Source organism: Epinephelus lanceolatus, chromosome 18 (genome assembly GCF_041903045.1).
Source record: "Epinephelus lanceolatus isolate andai-2023 chromosome 18, ASM4190304v1, whole genome shotgun sequence".
Taxonomy (NCBI): Eukaryota; Metazoa; Chordata; class Actinopteri; order Perciformes; family Serranidae; genus Epinephelus; species Epinephelus lanceolatus.
This window is the reverse complement of record NC_135751.1, coordinates 43,401,505-43,420,000: the sequence shown is the minus strand read 5'-3', so window position 1 is coordinate 43,420,000 and position 18,496 is coordinate 43,401,505. Positions and strand designations below refer to the sequence as shown.

Here is an 18,496-nt window from a genome sequence, read left to right as displayed (position 1 = left end):
ACTTGGGGCCCCTGGCTCTGACTTCATTAATCTGTCCATGATTTTGACATTTTGCATGTGAGAGCCCTGGGGCCACTGACACTTGGGGCCCCTGACACTTGGGGCCCCTGGACACTTGGGGCCACTGGACACTTGGGGCCACTGACACTTGGGGCCACTGACACTTGGGGCCACTGGACACTTGGGGCCACTGACACTTGGGGCCACTGGACACTTGGGGCCACTGACACTTGGGGCCCCTGGACACTTGGGGCCACTGATACTTGGGGCCACTGACACTTGGGGCCACTGGACACTTGGGGCCCCTGGCTCTGACTTCATTAATCTGTCCATGATTTTGACATTTTGCATGTGAGAGCCCTGGGGCCACTGACACTTGGGGCCCCTGACACTTGGGGCCCCTGGACACTTGGGGCCACTGGACACTTGGGGCCCCTGACACTTGGGGCCACTGACACTTGGGGCCACTGGACACTTGGGGCCACTGACACTTGGGGCCACTGGACACTTGGGGCCACTGACACTTGGGGCCACTGGACACTTGGGGCCCCTGGCTCTGACTTCATTAATCTGTCCATGATTATTTTTTCTAACTTTAGTTCTGATAAACAAAGACAGACAGGAAGGAGGTATGTCACCCTGAGTACAGCCTATCAGGCTCTGTAACTCCGCCCCCTAAAGTCTGATTGGACGACTCCGAGTCCCAGCAACATTAGCAAAAGCATGTGATTGGTGGAGCTGGATGGAGGCGGCCCACAGCCTGTCAGACTCGGCTCAGGGTGATGAATCGTTAGACTCTGAGGAGGGATGAGGAGGATTAGAGCAGATTACAGTTTGTAACAGCAGAGAAGAAGAAGAAGGAGAAGAAGAGGAGGAAGAGGAGGAGGAGAGAACTGGGACCGGGTCAGACACAGAGAATAACCTGGTACATACAGCACTAAACTGGACCGACCTGGACTAAAGTGGACTCAGTGGACTGAGCTGGGAGCTGACGGAGGGCTGTTGAGGTAGACTGAGCCAGGCTGAACTGGTCCTGCTGGTCCTTACTGGTCAAATCTGGTCTGGTAAGGGGAACAGGAAGTGGTCTTGATGGACGGTTTCCAGGCTTACGGGGCGGGGAAGGCAGGCGGAGCTTTTGACCCCCTGACCTTCATCAGACAGCCTCAGACCATCGTGAGGATCATCTGTTGGGTGAGTCTGAGGTGTGGTGATGATGTAGTGATGATGTCATAGTTCAGCAGAATCTCTGGTGAAACATTTTAAATTGATGTAAATCAATAAATAAACACCTGTGAGGTCACACAGGTGAACCCAGGTGTTCTGGATGGGAGGAGCTACATGTGGATGACCCAGTGACCTCACAGGCTAGCTGTAGCTGCTAAGCTAACCGCTAACACCCAAGCCGTCAGGTTAACAAGACTCGTTGCTCGTGGTGTCGACTCGCTCTGTGTTTGGTTGTTTAAGTTTAATAGTTATAGCTTGTTTTTATAGTTTAAATGTTTGTCTGACACTGTAGGCCAGTGTTTGGTTAGTGGTGGGTTATCTAGTTTGACTTTAGGCCAGGATGGGTCAGTGTTTTGTTTTTGTTTTTTTAAACAATATTTTTTTATTAATTTTTTCCACTTTTACAAGTAAAGGGTGGATACATAATATGGTCCACAGGAATGAAAAGCAAAACAAGCGGACAAACAAACAAAACAGAACAAAAAAAAAACAACAAAAAAACCATCAGCTCAGATCTATATAAATAATACTTGGGGTTACAGTAAAAATGTACGGTATGAGCAGTCAAGAAAATTCCTGCAACATTATATTAGAGACACAGGCTCTACAAAGTTCAAATAAGGTTCCCAGACTTTATAGAATTGGTCTGTTTTTAAATGTAATATGCATGTAAGGTACTCTAATGGCACTAGATCAAACACTACTCCTTGCCAGCCTTTAACAATTGGTACCTTTTCATTGATCCATTGTAACAAAATATTCTTCCTCGCTGCATAAGTAAGAATACAATACAGCCTTTTATTATGTTTTGATGTTAAACATTGACTTGGGAGGCCCAGTATGAGAGACACAGGGTCCATCTCCAGTTTTACACCAAATATCTTCTCCATTTCAGATAATACATTAGACCAATACATTTGCATTTTCCGACATGACCAAAAACAATGAGTTAGGGTACCAGTTTCTATCTTGCATTTAAGGCACGTGGGTGAGAAAGTAGGATTGAAATAATGTCTGCGGTTGGGGGATATGTGCATTCTGTGTATAATTTTTAACTGTATTGCTTGGGCATGATTGCAAACTGAAATTGATTTAGCATGTCTCCAGACATCCTTCCATTCTTCATCATCAATTATGATGTTTAGCTCCTTCTCCCATTTGCCTTTAAGCTTCTGCAACCTATTCGGGGTCGTGAGATACATAGCTTTATACAATAAACTTACGGATATCTCTCTATCTGTTAAAAATAATAATTTCTCAACCAGAGAGCTTTCATGGTTCTCAACTAACGTAGTACTGTGCAAGACATAGTGCCTTATCTGCAAATATCGAAAGAAGTCACATCTGGGGATAGAATATTTCTCTATCATTTGTTCAAATGTCATAACCACATTACCAGAGAGTAAGTCCCTCAGTCTATGAACACCATTAGCTCTCCACTGTTCAAAACCAGTATCAACCATCCCAGGCTGGAAATTAGGATTATTCACAATAGGGGTGAAAACAGATGTGAACTTTGACCTTCCCTCAAGTCGACACACTAATCGCCAGGCCTTAACTGTATTGAGTGTAACCGGATTATTGCAACTCAGTCTGATATTTTTAAATTTCTTAAAAAACAGTAGCGTCAGTGTTTGGTTAGCGGTGGGTTATCTATGTTGATTTTAGGTCAGGATGGGTCAGTGTATTGTTAGCGGTGGGTTATCTAGTTTGATCTTAGGTCAGTGTGGGTCAGTGTTTGGTCAGTGTTTGGTCAGTGGTGGGTTATCTAGGTTGAGTTTAGGTCAGTGTGGGTCAGTGTTTGGTTAGCGGTGGGTTATCTAGTTTGATCTTAGGTCAGTGTGGGTCAGTGTTTGGTTAGCGGTGGGTTATCTAGTTTGATCTTAGGTCAGTGTGGGTCAGTGTTTGGTCAGTGTTTGGTCAGTGGTGGGTTATCTAGGTTGAGTTTAGGTCAGTGTGGGTCAGTGTTTGGTTAGCGGTGGGTTATCTAGTTTGATCTTAGGTCAGTGTGGGTCAGTGTTTGGTTAGCGGTGGGTTATCTAGTTTGATCTTAGGTCAGTGTGGGTCAGTGTTTGGTCAGTGTTTGGTCAGTGGTGGGTTATCTAGGTTGATTTTAGGTCAGGATGGGTCAGTGTTTGGTTAGCGGTGGGTTATCTAGTTTGATCTTAGGTCAGGATGGGTCAGTGTTTGGTCAGTGTTTGGTCAGTGGTGGGTTATCTAGGTTGAGTTTAGGTCAGTGTGGGTCAGTGTTTGGTTAGCGGTGGGTTATCTAGTTTGATCTTAGGTCAGGATGGGTCAGTGTTTGGTCAGTGTTTGGTCAGTGGTGGGTTATCTAGGTTGATTTTAGGTCAGGATGGGTCAGTGTTTGGTTAGCGGTGGGTTATCTAGTTTGATCTTAGGTCAGGATGGGTCAGTGTTTGGTCAGTGTTTGGTCAGTGGTGGGTTATCTAGGTTGAGTTTAGGTCAGTGTGGGTCAGTGTTTGGTTAGCGGTGGGTTATCTAGTTTGATCTTAGGTCAGTGTGGGTCAGTGTTTGGTCAGTGGTGGGTTATCTAGTTTGATCTTAGGTCAGTGTGGGTCAATGTTTGGTCAGTGGTGGGTTATCTAGTTTGATCTTAGGTCAGTGTGGGTCAGTGTTTGGTTAGCGGTGGGTTATCTAGTTTGATCTTAGGTCAGTGTGGGTCAGTGTTTGGTCAGTGGTGGGTTATCTAGTTTGATCTTAGGTCAGTGTGGGTCAGTGTTTGGTCAGTGGTGGGTTATCTAGTTTGATCTTAGGTCAGTGTGGGTCAGTGTTTGGTCAGTGGTGGGTTATCTAGTTTGATCTTAGGTCAGTGTGGGTCAGTGTTTGGTTAGCGGTGGGTTATCTATGTTGATTTTAGGTCAGGATGGGTCAGTGTTTTGTTAGCGGTGGGTTATCTAGTTTGATCTTAGGTCAGTGTGGGTCAGTGTTTGGTCAGTGGTGGGTTATCTAGTTTGATCTTAGGTCAGTGTGGGTCAGTGTTTTGTTAGCGGTGGGTTATCTAGTTTGATCTTAGGTCAGTGTGGGTCAGTGTTTGGTCAGTGGTGGGTTATCTAGGTTGATTTAAGGTTAGTTCTTGTTCTGGTCTCACTTTATTAGTGTCTTTTACCTGAGGCACTGAAACAGTCATGTTTTTGTGCTTGTTTGTTATTCATACTCTTCTTCTTCATCATCTTCATCAGATTCAGCTTCATGAGTTCAGTATTTTTGCACTTTCAAGATATTGAATTCAGTTTTTCATTGTTCTCAGTGTTCCTACACAAAACAGACAGACAAAACAAGAACAAAGCGGAACAACAGTCACTGACCTTCATCACAGTCTTCATAAGATCATCTTCATCAGAGTCTTTATCAGATCATCTTCATTGCAGTATTCATCAGATCATCATCATCACAGTCTTCATCAGATCATCTTCATCACAGTCTTCATCAGATCATCTTCATCACAGTATTCATCAGATCATCATCATCATCATCACAGTCTTCATCAGATCATCTTCATCACAGTATTCATCAGATCATCATCATCATCATAGTCTTCATCAGATCATCTTCATCACAGTATTCATCAGATCATCTTCATCACAGTCTTCCTCAGATTCAATTCACTTCAATTCAATTCACTTTTATTTATAAAGCCCAATATCACAAATCACAATTTGCCTCACAGGGCTTTACAGCATACGACATCCCTCTGTCCTTATGACCCTCACAGCTGATCAGGAAAAACTCCCCAAAAAACCCTTTAACGGGGAAAAAAAACGGTAGAAACCTCAGGAAGAGCAACTGAGGAGGGATCCCTCTTCCAGGACGGACAGACGTGCAATAGATGTCGTACAGAACAGATCAGCATAATAATCATCTTCATCACAGTCTTCATCATATCATCTTCATCACAGTCTTCATCACAGTCTTCCTCAGATCATCTTCATCACAGTCTTAATCATATCATCTTCATCACAGTCTTCATCACAGTCTTCCTCAGATCATCTTCATCACAGTCTTCATCACAGTCATCATCAGATCATCTTCAGAAACGTCCCCATTTTACCAACCAGCCAGCTGTGACCTAGCGCAATGACATCATTTTTAATGAAGGATTTCATTGGTCAAACTTTGATCTCAGCTCTACAACCTTTACTTAAATTTTCAAATGAAGAATCTGTGACTGGTTTAAAAAACTGTGTGTGTGTGTGTGTGTGTGTGTGTGTGTGTGTGTGTGTGTATGTGTGTGTGTGTGTGTGTGTGTGTGTGTGTGTGTGTGTATGTGTCTGTGTGTCTGTGTGTGTGTGTGTGTGTGTGTGTCTGTGTGTGCGTGTGTCTGTGTGTGTCATGAGACTGGTGTTAACATTCCTGAGGTTCAACACAAGACTCCTCAAACAAAGCTTCACTGTTTCACACTAATGAATGATTGGACGGTTTACAGAGGGGACAGTGGGCTCTGATTGGACGGTTTACAGAGGGGACAGTGGGCTCTGATTGGACGGTTTACAGAGGGGACAGTGGGCTCTGATTGGACAGTTTACAGAGGGGACAGTGGGCTCTGATTGGACGGTTTACAGAGGGGACAGTGGGCTCTGATTGGACAGTTTACAGAGGGGACAGTGGGCTCTGATTGGACAGTTTACAGAGGGGACAGTGGGCTCTGATTGGACGGTTTACAGAGGGGACAGTGGGCTGTGATTGGACAGTTTACAGAGGGGACAGTGGGCTCTGATTGGACAGTTTACAGAGGGGACAGTGGGCTGTGACTGGACAGTTTACAGAGGGGACAGTGGGCTCTGATTGGACAGTTTACAGAGGGGACAGTGGGCTCTGATTGGACGGTTTACAGAGGGGACAGTGGGCTCTGATTGGACGGTTTACAGAGGGGACAGTGGGCTCTGATTGGACGGTTTACAGAGGGGACAGTGGGCTCTGATTGGACGGTTTACAGAGGGGACAGTGGGCTCTGATTGGACAGTTTACAGAGGGGACAGTGGGCTCTGATTGGACGGTTTACAGAGGGGACAGTGGGCTGTGACTGGACAGTTTACAGAGCGGACAGTGGGCTCTGATTGGACGGTTTACAGAGGGGACAGTGGGCTCTGATTGGACAGATCACAGAGGGGACAGTGGGCTCTGATTGGACAGTTTACAGAGGGGACAGTGGGCTCTGATTGGACAGATCACAGAGGGGACAGTGGGCTCTGATTGGACAGTTTACAGAGGGGACAGTGGGCTCTGATTGGACGGTTTACAGAGGGGACAGTGGGCTCTGATTGGACGGTTTACAGAGGGGACAGTGGGCTCTGATTGGACGGTTTACAGAGGGGACAGTGGGCTGTGATTGGACAGTTTACAGAGGGGACAGTGGGCTCTGATTGGACAGTTTACAGAGGGGACAGTGGGCTGTGACTGGACAGTTTACAGAGCGGACAGTGGGCTCTGATTGGACGGTTTACAGAGGGGACAGTGGGCTCTGATTGGACAGTTTACAGAGGGGACAGTGGGCTGTGACTGGACAGTTTACAGAGCGGACAGTGGGCTCTGATTGGACAGATCACAGAGGGGACAGTGGGCTCTGATTGGACAGTTTACAGAGGGGACAGTGGGCTCTGATTGGACAGTTTACAGAGGGGACAGTGGGCTCTGATTGGACAGTTTACAGAGGGGACAGTGGGCTCTGATTGGACAGTTTACAGAGGGGACAGTGGGCTCTGATTGGACAGTTTACAGAGGGGACAGTGGGCTCTGATTGGACAGTTTACAGAGGGGACAGTGGGCTCTGATTGGACGGTTTACAGAGGGGACAGTGGGCTGTGACTGGACAGTTTACAGAGCGGACAGTGGGCTCTGATTGGACGGTTTACAGAGGGGACAGTGGGCTCTGATTGGACAGATCACAGAGGGGACAGTGGGCTCTGATTGGACAGATCACAGAGGGGACAGTGGGCTCTGATTGGACAGTTTACAGAGGGGACAGTGGGCTCTGATTGGACGGTTTACAGAGGGGACAGTGGGCTCTGATTGGACGGTTTACAGAGGGGACAGTGGGCTCTGATTGGACGGTTTACAGAGGGGACAGTGGGCTCTGATTGGACGGTTTACAGAGGGGACAGTGGGCTCTGATTGGACAGTTTACAGAGGGGACAGTGGGCTCTGATTGGACGGTTTACAGAGGGGACAGTGGGCTGTGATTGGACAGTTTACAGAGGGGACAGTGGGCTCTGATTGGACAGTTTACAGAGGGGACAGTGGGCTGTGACTGGACAGTTTACAGAGCGGACAGTGGGCTCTGATTGGACGGTTTACAGAGGGGACAGTGGGCTCTGATTGGACAGTTTACAGAGGGGACAGTGGGCTGTGACTGGACAGTTTACAGAGGGGACAGTGGGCTCTGATTGGACAGATCACAGAGGGGACAGTGGGCTCTGATTGGACAGTTTACAGAGGGGACAGTGGGCTCTGATTGGACAGTTTACAGAGGGGACAGTGGGCTCTGATTGGACAGTTTACAGAGGGGACAGTGGGCTCTGATTGGACAGTTTACAGAGGGGACAGTGGGCTCTGATTGGACAGTTTACAGAGGGGACAGTGGGCTGTGATTGGACAGTTTACAGAGGGGACAGTGGGCTCTGATTGGACAGTTTACAGAGGGGACAGTGGGCTCTGATTGGACAGTTTACAGAGGGAACAGTGGGCTCTGATTGGACAGTTTACAGAGGGGACAGTGGGCTGTGATTGGACAGTTTACAGAGGGGACAGTAGGCTCTGATTGGACAGTTTACAGAGGGAACAGTGGGCTGTGATTGGACGGTTTACAGAGGGGACAGTGGGCTGTGATTGGACAATTTACAGAGGGGACAGTAGGCTCTGATTGGACAGTTTACAGAGGGAACAGTGGGCTCTGATTGGACAGATCACAGAGGGGACAGTGGGCTCTGATTGGACAGATCACAGAGGGGACAGTGGGCTGTGATTGGACAGTTTACAGAGGGGACAGTAGGCTCTGATTGGACAGTTTACAGAGGGAACAGTGGGCTCTGATTGGACAGTTTACAGAGGGGACAGTGGGCTCTGATTGGACAGTTTACAGAGGGAACAGTGGGCTCTGATTGGACAGTTTACAGAGGGGACAGTGGGCTCTGATTGGACAGTTTACAGAGGGGACAGTGGGCTCTGATTGGACAGTTTACAGAGGGAACAGTGGGCTGTGATTGGACAGTTTACAGAGGGGACAGTAGGCTCTGATTGGACAGTTTACAGAGGGAACAGTGGGCTGTGATTGGACGGTTTACAGAGGGGACAGTGGGCTGTGATTGGACAGTTTACAGAGGGGACAGTAGGCTCTGATTGGACAGTTTACAGAGGGAACAGTGGGCTCTGATTGGACAGTTTACAGAGGGGACAGTGGGCTCTGATTGGACAGTTTACAGAGGGGACAGTGGGCTCTGATTAGACAGTTTACAGAGGGGACAGTGGGCTCTGATTGGACAGATCACAGAGGGGACAGTGGGCTCTGATTGGATGGTTTGGTTCTGAGGTAATTAAAATTTTTCTTCATGTAGAAAAACTCAGTTAAAACTTTATTTACAAACTGTTGCAAAGCACAGACAGTACATAGCCAAAGGTTTGTGGACACCATGAACATGAACTCATTGTCCAGTTTATTGTGGACGTTCAGTTCAAACTGTGTCAGTCTGATCCGACAGTCGTCCTTCATCAGTCTGTGTTGAGGTGTTCCTTTTGTCCACCCTCACTGACACCTGAGAGCATCTAGCCTCTTCCATTCAGGATGAATGGGTGTGTTAGCATCGAGCTAGCTGCTGTCTTGTGTCTGCTCACAGCTCTTCTCCATCGTGATCCTCGGCTGCGTTGCTAACGAAGGTTACGTTAACCGTCCAGAGGAGGTGGAGGAGTTCTGCATCTTCAACCGCAACCAGTATGCCTGCAACTACGCTGTCACCATGGGAACGCTGTGCTTCATCTGCAGCTCTGCTTTCCTGGCGCTGGATGTTTACTTTCCTCAAATCAGCGGCGTGAAGGACAGGAAGAAGGCCGTTATGGCTGACATCGCAGTGTCAGGTGAGACTCCGCCTCCTCTGGTTTCTTGATCTTTACCTGTTGGTGTGATTAATAACCATGTGTGTAACCTGTGTTCTCATGTGATTAATGATCAATCAATCAATCAATCAATTTTATTTATAAAGCCCAATATCACAAATCACAATTTGCCTCACAGGGCTTTACAGCATACGACATCCCTCTGTCCTTATGACCCTCACAGCTGATCAGGAAAAACTCCCCAAAAAACCCTTTAACAGGGAAAAAAAACGGTAGAAACCTCAGGAAGAGCAACTGAGGAGGGATCCCTCTTCCAGGACGGACAGACGTGCAATAGATGTCGTACAGAACAGATCAGCATCATAAATTAACAGTAATCCGTATGACACAATGAGACAGAGAGAGAGAGAGAGAGAGAGAGAGAGAGAGAGAGAGAGAGAGATGCAGGTAATGACAGTAGCTTACAACAACATTATTGAAAGTAATAATATAATAATTATAGTTCTGGCTACTGTGGTACAATATGTTGAAAGTATGTATTAATATCTGACAGTATACATGTGTGACAATAGTCATATGTGTATAATAACAGTAGAAGTATGACTAATGACTAATGATGGCAGCAGCAGCAGGAGGCATCTGGCAGGACCACGGCAGCAGCACAACCACACACGTCACGCTGTCCAGGCACCGCTGTGATATGAGTTAATCTGAGAGACAGTGGAGCACAAAGGCTCCGGAGAAGAAGCCGAGTTAGTGACATCCAGAATGGCCGAGTTAGCAAGATGCAGTAATAGAATACAAGAGAGAGAGAGAGAGAAGGAGAGAAGGTGCCCGGTGTATTATAGGGGGTCCTCCGGCAGACTAGGCCTAAGTCAGCCTAACTAGGGGCTGGTACAGGGCAAGCCTGAGCCAGCCCTAACTATAAGCTTTATCAAAGAGGAAAGTCTTAAGTCTAGTCTTAAATGTGGAGACGGTGTCTGCCTCCCGGACCGTAACAGGAAGATGATTCCACAGGAGAGGAGCCTGATAGCTGAAGGCTCTGGCTCCTGATCTGCTTTTGGAGACTTTAGGGACCACGAGTAACCCTGCGTTCTCAGAGCGCAGTGTTCTGGTGGGATAATATGGCACTATGAGCTCTCTAAGATATGATGGAGCTTGACCATTTAGAGCTTTATAAGTTAACAGTAGGATTTTAAATTCAATTCTGGATTTTACAGGGAGCCAGTGCAGAGAAGCTAAAACAGGAGAAATATGATCTTGTTTCTTAGTTCCTGTTAGTACACGTGCTGCTGCATTCTGAATTAGCTGGAGAGTTTTTAAGGACTTACTAGAGCTACCTGATAATAGAGAGTTACAGTAATCCAGCCTTGAGGTAACAAAAGCGTGGACCAATTTTTCTGCATCTTTTCGGGTCAGGATAGGCCTAATTTTCACAATATTACGCAGATGAAAAAATGCAGTCCGTGAGGTTTGTTTTAAATGAGAATTAAAAGACAAATCTTGATCAAATATTACTCCGAGGTTTCTTACGGTAGTGCTAGAGGCCAGAGCAATGCCATCTAGAGAAACTATGTCATCAGATAAAGAGTCTCTGAGTTGTTTGGGGCCAAGAACAATAACTTCAGTTTTGTCTGAATTTAACATCAGGAAATTGGTGCTCATCCAAGTTTTTATGTTTTTAAGACAGTTATGGAGTTTAGTTAATTGATTACTTTCTTCTGGCTTCATCGATAAATACAACTTAGTATCATCCGCATAACAATGGAAATTTAAAGAGTGATGTCTAATGATGTAACCATGTGTAACCTGTGGTCTCATGTGATTAATAACCATGTGTGTAACCTGTGTTCTCTGCAGCTCTCTGGTCTCTGGTGTGGTTCGTGGGGTTCTGTTTTCTGGCCAATCAGTGGCAGGTTTCTAAAGAAGAAGACAACCCTCTGAATGAAGGCGCTGATGCCGCCAGAGCAACCATTGTCTTCTCCTTTTTTTCTGTCTTCACCTGGGTACGTACCTGAACTACATCACCTGACAGAACACCACTCACCTGAGGAAGTATCAGGACACTCTGCTACCACCTGGTGGTTTAATGCTCACACTGCACTGTAGTATGAAGTACTCACAGAGTACAGTACTGTTCATGTGGTCAGAACTCTCCGACACGACTGAAGTGACTCGTGCACAGTCGAGTCAGCAGCTGTGACATCACTCATGATGTAAATACATCAACATAATACAGTGCTGCAAACATCATGTGACAGATCACAGCACAGCTGCATGCTGGGTAAACCTGACCTCATGGGCTGTGATGGCAGACAGATGAACCTGTAGTGAATTTTAACAAAACAAAATATCTAAGTGAGCCACTGAGGGGTGAACATGTTACGGGCGTGTTTCTGGGCTGAGAATGAACCGATGTCCAGTGAGTGTTATGTGTTTGGATCTGTTTATTCTCAGTGTAATACACACATGACACAGAACAGCGCCATCCAAATTCAAATCATTATTCCTCTCAGCAGATTAAGTCTTCCACACTGACACTTCATGATGCCACTTCACACGGAAAAGTTCAGATCAATACAAACAGATTTGATGGGAGAAACTCTGACCCATGCTTGTGGACATTTTGGAGACAACGCAGATGGTGAGGTGGAGCCTGACTGTAGAAACGTTTTTTTTTTTTTTGTCCGTATGAACATTTTTTGTCTGGATTGTTTTATAAATAAGACCCTGATTCCCCTGGAATACCTGATGGAGGCTCCACCCTGTGTTCAGTTTCAGAACTGCAGGTGGTTATTTATGTTTACCTTGTGTGTAGATGAGGATAAAATAAATAAACAAAAACATCATGGCTCCAACAAACCAATCAAACCTGGCTGATGAGGTCTTTGTTACAGATCAGGTATGGGAGTGTAACAGAATAATATAATCACATTGATCAGACAGTTTATTCTGCTCTGAGGCAGCCTGGTTCACTCTGTGGTCTCCATGTTGTGGGACAGTTTGTCCATCATCAGTCGGACATCTTACATCTCTACAATCACACATAATGGACATAAAGTTGCCGCTGGCCACAAAGATACCATCTACTGAGCTCTGAGAGCTTTTCTTATTTTAGTTTTCTCTAATCAGTTTCAGATGTTTTAAGAGTCGAGCTGCAGAGTGTCTGTCCACATAAACCCAGAGACAGTAACAGTAATGAGGAGCAGAGAGAGAACACACAGTAAAACACCACTCTGTACGTCTGCGTCTGGACATTCAGCTTTCATCATAAAACACTAGAACACAAGAACCTGCTGAAATCTAATTAACTCCACATATACACTGTTTGACAGTTCAGTGCTGGTTGAAATCAGACCACAGTGTAGATCAAGTCCTCTTCAGACTGGTTCATGTTCAAAATACTTCTGATACTACTGATAATAACAATGTTAATGAAAATACTGACAACAACAGTGATGATGATAATAATAATATGAATGCTTGTTTTGTTTTTTAACATCTGAAGCTGTGAAACGACTAAGTTAAGTCTAACCCTAGACTGAAACTTTTAATTTCATAAAACACACGTGTAACAAACATGATGCTGTTCTCCTCTGTCTGTGTGTTTGTGCTCGTTTTCCTGTTGTGGTGTGTTTGTGTGTGTGTGATGTGTTGTGTGCGTGTGATGTGTTGTGTGTGTAGGGAGGTCTCACTCTGCTGTCGTTGGAACGTCTGAAGAGAGTCTCATTTGAAGAAGAGTACAACAAACTGTTCAGCCCACCGCTCGCCTGAAACACACACACTCACTCTCACACACACACACACACACACACACACCCATCTAACTTTGCCTCTTTCCTTCAGCCATTCAGAGATGAGTGTTGTCTGTTGTTAGCTGAAGGCAGTGAGGTGTAACACGTGCTGTGTGATGTCAGAGGGCAGTATAAAGGGCAGGTGTGTGCTCAGGTACGCTCCACCTGACAGAAGTCTGTGCACACTCAATCAGACGGCGGCTGATACACAATGCAAGGATTTTATACAGAAAACGTGTTTATGATCTTTTATCAAAGATATTTTCAGTGAGTGCAGATCTTTAATTCTCGCTCAAACAGCAGGTTCCTGTTGACTTCCTGCTTTATCAGACCAGACTATGGAAACTAACACAGGTCGTTAGTTAGAGATCGACTCGCTTTCTGAGACACAAAGTCCAGTTCAGACTGAAGATTCACAACCAGACAAGTTCAGACAAACCACTACTGTCAGACCTGCAGGTTGACGGCATATGATCTGTAACATCGACAGGAAGTGACCACCATGAGAAGGCGTATCATCTCTAGTCAACGACTCTCTGTGCTTCTGATCTGTAACATCGACAGGAAGTGACCACCATGAGAAGGCGTATCATCTCTAGTCAACGACTCTCTGTGCTTCTGATCTGTAACGCGGACAGGAAGTGGCCACCATGAGACGGCGTATCATCTCTAGTCAGCAACTCTCTGTGCTTCTGATCTGTAACGTTGACAGGAAGTGGCCACCATGAGACGGCGTATCATCTCTAGTCAACGACTCTCTGTACTTCTGATCTGTAACGTTGACAGGAAGTGACCGCCATGAGAAGGCGTATCATCTCTAGTCAACGACTCTCTGTGCTTCTGATCTGTAACGCGGACAGGAAGTGGCCACCATGAGACGGCGTATCATCTCTAGTCAGCAACTCTCTGTGCTTCTGATCTGTAACGTTGACAGGAAGTGACCGCCATGAGACGGCGTATCATCTCTAGTCAACGACTCTCTGTACTTCTGATCTGTAACGTTGACAGGAAGTGACCGCCATGAGACGGCGCATCATCTCTAGTCAACGACTCTCTGTGCTTCTGATCTGTAACGTTGACAGGAAGTGACCGCCATGAGACGGCGCATCATCTCTAGTCAACGACTCTCTGTGCTTCTGATCTGTAACGTTGACAGGAAGTGACCGCCATGAGACGGCGCATCATCTCTAGTCAACGACTCTCTGTGCTTCTGATCTGTAACGTTGACAGGAAGTGACCGCCATGAGACGGTGCATCATCTCTAGTCAACGACTCTCTGTGCTTCTGATCTGTAACGTTGACAGGAAGTGACCGCCATGAGACGGCGCATCATCTCTAGTCAACGACTCTCTGTGCTTCTGATCTGTAACGTTGACAGGAAGTGACCGCCATGAGACGGCGCATCATCTCTAGTCAACGACTCTCTGTGCTTCTGATCTGTAACGCTGACAGTGGTGGGCGGGGCATAAGCACATGCAGCCAGCAGCGACCCACCGTCCGTTTCAACTCGTCTTGTTGTGAATCTTTGGTCTAAACTGGGCATCATGTTCTAAAACCAGCCGCCGGCCATTTGATCAGCTGAGTGTCAGGTGACACCGTCAGCCGGCTTGAGTCGAGCTCTGACCACTGACACTTTTCTCTGACATGTTTCATCTCGTCATGAAACTTTGGTCTGATCTGGACTTTAGAACAGACTGCTGTGATTGGCCCGTCAGCGTCGGCTGTTCATTTTAACACATATAAAATATATTTTTGCGGTCGTCTCAGTGAAACCGATCGATCATCATCGTGTTCTATGATCATGTGACGGCTGCAGACCAGACTTCCTTGAGCACGTGTTGCGCCCCATTGATATGACATCTTGACCTTTTTTTTTAGCCTCCTTGTTTCCTCGTCAGCTCAGTCTGGACTCTGATTGGCTGCTTTAAGTGCCTGTCATTTCAAGTGCCTTCCTGTTGTCATGGTGACACGTTCCAACATATGTTTTACACACCATGTGATGTGTGTTATTATTATTATCTTTATTGTTATGACAGTGATGTCATGACGTGTACGATGATGTCATTGTATATTCTGCTTAATGATGATGATGTAATGACCTGTGATGAAGATTAAAGGTGATGAACACTCAGTCATATATGAAGAGTTACTGGACTCTGTGCTGCCCCCTGCTGATGCTCTGATATCACTGCAGTCACTGTGATGTCAGCATGATGTCACAAGATCAAATAACATCAGACTTTATAGAGAAGAAATATTAAATACTTTAAATGAATAATAAATTAGAGATAAACTCTGAGATAGAGATGAGATAAAGATTAAAGACAGACGTCAGTGTGAGCTGCTGTATTTACCTGCAGAGACTCCGCCCCCTGACTGCAGGTCAGCTCTGCACAGTGAACATTTAAAATGACAGGAAGTAAGAAATGTACAAAATCTAGATAATCACAAATTAAAAAAATAGAAATGATTAAAATAATACAAAGGACTAAAAAAATAAATTATCATAAACAATAATCAGCCTCGTGTTCTCTTCAGTTTGTTGACACATTTTATTCATAAAAAATATTTATGAAAAGAACAAAGAAAAACCTGAACCTGTACCTGAACCTGAACCTGCACCTGCACCTGGACCTGAACCTGAACCTGAACCTGCACCTGGACCTGAACCTGAACCTGCACCTGCACCTGCACCTGCACCTGAACCTGAACCTGCACCTGCACCTGCACCTGCACCTGAACCTGCACCTGAACCTGCACCTGAACCTGCACCTGAACCTGCACCTGCACCTGCACCTGCACCTGCACCTGAACCTGAACCTGTACCTGAACCTGAACCTGAACCTGCACCTGCACCTGAACCTGCACCTGCACCTGGACCTGGACCTGTACCTGAACCTGAACCTGAACCTGAACCTGAACCTGCACCTGCGCCTTCACCTGTACCTGTACCTGTACCTGAACCCAAACCCGTACCCATATCTGAACCTGAACCTGAACCTGATCTGAACTGATGGTTCTCTACCGTCCCCCTATCTGGATAAGTTCCCCATTGTGATTTCCTTCCTGGTTTTGACCCTTTACCTTTGCGAGTCCAGCTTCAATGTTCAGACTTGTTGTTTTTAATTCGTTACTCTTGAACGTCTCTTGATGATGTCACTGTAACAGTGTGTTAATAAAGTTTTGTATTTGAATCCTGTGTGTCCGCAGGCTGTCCAGTGTCTGCTGGCCATCCACAGGTTTAAACTGGGAGCTGATTCAGTCACGTTCAATCAAGACTACATTGATCCCAACCAACAGGAAGCTCTGACTGAGGCCCTGTCCACTGAGGAGTAAAGGGGCGGGGCTTAGAGCTGATTGACACAGTGCTTATATTCTGTCATTGCGATGCGTTCAGGGACTCGTCCCTGACTGAGACTTCAGTGTCATGGTGACACACGTGACATGATGTTTAAAAAAAAATTCATAGTCTGATGAAAACACTTCACCAGGGGGCGTGTCCTCTCTGTTTTCAGCCAATCACAGCCCAGAAGTAAAAAGTGAGTATTCTAGTCAAAGTTTTATGTTTAACTCACGCTAATATTAGCGTGTTAGCAATAAAGGTTGAAAAAAATAGTTAGCTAGCATTAGCTTGTTAGCAATGTGATGCTACTGAACATACTATCTGTAACTGTGTCTGTTGCTAACTTTAGTCACCATGCTAATGCTAGCTTCTAGCCAACACAATAAAACAGAGCCAACTAATATTAGTAAGTTCTAATGCTAAGCTAAGCTAAGCTAAAGCTAGCATTATCAGTAATTATTATTTATTTGATGATGTTTTTATTTATTGATGAATCAAATGACAAAAATTTACAAAATAAATTGAAAATAAATTTTAAATAAAATTTAAGCCAAACAGCCAATCAGTTTCCTACAGTGAAGCGCCTTCACAATAAAAGCCTGAAAATACAAACTGAACCTGGAATGGTTTAGTAACAGTTTTTATCACAGCAGAGATCGTCTTTCTGTTTTGAGCTGTAGTCATAAAATATATATTTGGAAATGTGTTGCAGCACCTTCCATAGAAAATAAGAGGATAAGGTCGACGTCACGCCGTGGTCAATCTTGTGATGATCACGCTGTGTTACATGTGAGAGTCCATCAGGATCGTTTACACTGTAACTATCTTGTGTGTTGGGCTGAGTGCAGACAGACACACACAGAGTCACATGATGGCATCCCAGTCCCACGCAGCGTGACGTGCCTTCACATCCTCCATCAGTGGATCTAGGTTATATTCTGAAATCACATGTTAAATTTAAGTTTTCCAAAACTTAAAAAGTGTGCACAGTATGTTTGTGACATTTCATCCTACAGTGCCAGGTGCTAATGCTAACAGCTGATGCTAACAGCTGATGCTAACAGCTAATTTTTATAAACCGTTCAGTTGTGTGACCTCATTTGATAAACTGGATTCTGATTGGCTGGAGCGTCTGTATCATATCATATTCTGACAGTTGGAACAGACGCAGCGCCTCCTGGTGGTCAGACGAGTAAACAAATCTTTATTTACAGTTTGATGAATGTTTGAAGGGAAAAACAAACGGTGCTGTGAACTATGCTGGAACATGAGACACTGTGCACGTGACGCGGTGCTGCAGTAGATTTTAGTTTGTAGAAGCTTCGGTCTGTTTGTTTCATGTGTTTGTTTGTTTGTTTGTTCTGATAATAAAGTTAAAGATTGATTGTTTCATGAAACACTTTCTATGTAACTTTATTGACCTCAGTCATTTATTTGTTTATCATCACAGGAACTTAAAAACTGGTAAAAAATTAAATCATGAAATATTCTGTGAGTGAACGTGATTAAAAAGTTGATGTAATAAAACAGGAACAATAAGAAGGAAGACGTGATGACATCATTAACAGGCTCCTGTGACAGTTTCAATAACTTTATTAATCTGTTAGTTTCTGACCGGAAATGTTTCCTGTGTTTAAGATCGACCGCTCTGATTAAAACTTTACAGCAGATCTTAAACCAGATGTGGACTGAGAGTCCTGCAGGTCCACAGGAAGTCTCCTACAGTACAGACAGTAAACCTGGTCCTGATGTGCAGGTCGACCCACAGGTCCTGCTCCCGTTGGGTGGTGTGAGGAAACTTTTTAGAATGAATTTTAATTCATTCATACACTCCTGAACTTTAATATCTCCCCTGTGTCTCAGCAAGATGTCTGCTCCTGTTCAGAACTTTTCCCAAGACATCCCCGCAACTGAGTAAATTTACTCCAGAGGAAAACATTGCAGCAGTTTCACCTCACTGAGACACGCTGAATAACTAAAACTACTGTGTCTGCATCATATCAGTGATTCTGTTTCACAGGTTGGGTTCTCACAGGACAGACAGCAGCTTCCTGTTTACAGTCATGTTTAA

The 18,496-nt window shown here is 45.2% G+C and overlaps 1 protein-coding gene across 2 annotated transcripts in view; it reads left to right on the top strand.

Moving 5' to 3' along the window:
• syngr1a (synaptogyrin 1a) overlaps positions 1-17,822 on the top strand; it is an 18,527-nt gene extending 705 nt beyond the window's left edge. Inside the window, exons 1-4 of one of the 2 annotated variants that reach the window (XM_033644594.2) lie at positions 1-1,191; positions 9,072-9,309; positions 11,149-11,294; positions 16,293-17,822. The exon at positions 1-1,191 is cut by the window's left edge and continues 705 nt beyond it. In XM_033644594.2, the coding sequence (XP_033500485.1) occupies positions 1,090-1,191; positions 9,072-9,309; positions 11,149-11,294; positions 16,293-16,418 (612 nt within the window). In that variant the 5' untranslated portion in view covers positions 1-1,089 and the 3' untranslated portion in view covers positions 16,419-17,822. Of the gene's footprint in view, positions 1,192-9,071; positions 9,310-11,148; positions 11,295-12,972; positions 14,208-16,292 lie in introns of those variants that run through there. The other variant, XM_033644595.2, reaches the window with a different exon arrangement.
• The last annotated feature ends 674 nt before the right edge of the window (positions 17,823-18,496 follow it).